The 2,053-nt window shown below is 40.8% G+C and overlaps 1 protein-coding gene across 1 annotated transcript in view; it reads left to right on the top strand.

The window, feature by feature from the left end:
- The window catches only part of LOC108693491 (ATP-dependent RNA helicase dbp2-like), a 2,890-nt gene extending 1,066 nt beyond the window's left edge, over positions 1-1,824 (top strand). The window contains exon 2 of the mRNA XM_018202478.1: positions 250-1,824. Coding sequence (XP_018057967.1) covers positions 250-1,371 — 1,122 coding nt within the window. The 3' untranslated portion in view covers positions 1,372-1,824. The remainder of the gene's footprint in view (positions 1-249) is intronic.
- The last annotated feature ends 229 nt before the right edge of the window (positions 1,825-2,053 follow it).

Here is a 2,053-nt window from a genome sequence, read left to right as displayed (position 1 = left end):
TCTATATATATATATATATATTTCTAAAAGATCTATATTATAAAGATATTAAATTATCTAATTATATTAATTAATTAACACAAATAATTAAATACATATACGTAATTTGATTCAATTGATAATGAAATTTAACGAAAATGTAATCTATTGAAATTTGTTCAATTCAAACGCTGCCTCTGATTTCAAAAAGTTTTTTCATGCTTTAAAAACTATATTAATCTATTCTTTTTCTTTTTTAAAATTGTGCAGATTCTGCTGTTGGCAACCGCCGTGTTGGCGGCCGAGAAGTCGGGAGACGCGAAGAATCACGACAAACGGAGTGTGGCGGGTGATCATGGTTACGGTCTAAGCGGTATCACGAGCTACGGTTTAGGCGGTATCTCAGGTTACGGTTTAGGTGGTATCTCAGGTTATGGTTTAGGCGGTATCTCGAACTATGGTCTAGGATACGGTCTAGGAGGATACTCGACTGGACTCGGCACAAAAGTACTCGGGTCGGGTCTCTCAGGAATTACCCTGGGTAACAACCTCGCTTCCGCCTATGCTTCTGGATTAGGATATGGTCTAGGAGGTTCTTACGGAGGATACTACGGAGGTTATAGTAGCCCTTCTTATCTCATCGGTGCTGGTCACGCCACCGGATTCAATGCATTACCCAGCTTGGCGCATGCTAAAACTGAACGCATCACCGGTCTTACTGTGCACCGCGAAGTCCAAGTGCCAGTTCCGGTGCCACAAGCAATTCCAGTCGAAGTACCCAAAGCCGTACCCGTCCCACATCCCGTACCTTACAAAGTAGACCGTCCCTACCCCGTTCCAGTAGCGCAACCAGTACCTGTCCCTGTCACTCGACATGTACCCCTAAAGGTTGACCGTCCCTATGCCGTTCCAGTAGTGCGACGCGTCGAAGTACGCGTACCACAACCGATACCGATTCCAGTATCGCAGCCGGTACCCGTTACAATCCCCGTCACGAAACACGTGCCAGTTTCCGTGCCATCTACCATCGCATCATCGACTATTGGCTTCGCATCTGGAATTGCGCCCACTGAATACGTCGGCTTAGGATCCGGCAGTCTGGGATCCATTTCGGGTACGACTCTGGGTACCGGACTGACTACCGGTTATCTCGCCAATGGCTTGGACAGCGGCGTCATCTCAAGCGGTTTCTCCAGCGGTCTCGCCACTAATGGTGTGGAACATATTGGACTTAGCAGCGGCGTGGAGCATGTTGGACTCAGCAACATACACCCAACTGGGTACACCGGCATTGTACACCCAACTGGGTACACCGGCACATTTGGATCTACCGGCACGTTTGTGGCGTCTCACGATGCTCTCAATGCCGAATATCCATTGAAGAAGTGGTAAACTCAATTCGACAACTCGATTGGACGTGTGTCTTTTAAAGCGCTTCTCGGGCGTAATTTACGGATCGAACGTGCACAAATACCAATTGTGTTATGTACGTTGTCGAATAAATTTATTTTTATACACATTATCTCACACGATTGTCATTTAACTGTATTATGTGCAGTTATGCAATTACAACGGCTTTCTTTTACTTTGAAATAACCATTCAGATCCTCAATATTCTTTAACGTTTACAATATTCTTTTACATCTTTTTGTTAAATAATTTTGCCAGAGATCTGAACAATTATCTTCTTTACACAATTTCTCTTATCTCTCAATATGTTTTTGATGTAAGTTTGTTTTATTTTCTGAAACAAACTCCGGTCCGCACTTCTCTAGTCTAATTATAATTTAGATATACCTTTTGTAAATCTCATTGAAAATAAAATTTAAAAAAAAATAAAAAAAAGAGTATTTAAAAAATGTCCTGTGTAATAAAATGGGAAAGGAAGAATATTGTATTGAATAATCTAAGAATAACATTATATACAACAGTACGAAATGTAAGAGCAAAGTCCGAGTAAAAATTATTATTAAAAATTTCAAGGAGCTGCCTATCAAAAGTTCGTGATATTTCTGTAAAAATGTCTATAAAAATTTTTTTTCAATAAGAATCTTATTGGACTGTGTTTATATGA

This window comes from Atta colombica, unplaced genomic scaffold (assembly GCF_001594045.1).
Source record: "Atta colombica isolate Treedump-2 unplaced genomic scaffold, Acol1.0 scaffold9, whole genome shotgun sequence".
In the NCBI taxonomy this organism is placed as follows: domain Eukaryota; kingdom Metazoa; phylum Arthropoda; class Insecta; order Hymenoptera; family Formicidae; genus Atta; species Atta colombica.
Note: the sequence above shows the minus strand (reverse complement) of the source record. Positions and strands in the feature narration are given on the sequence as shown.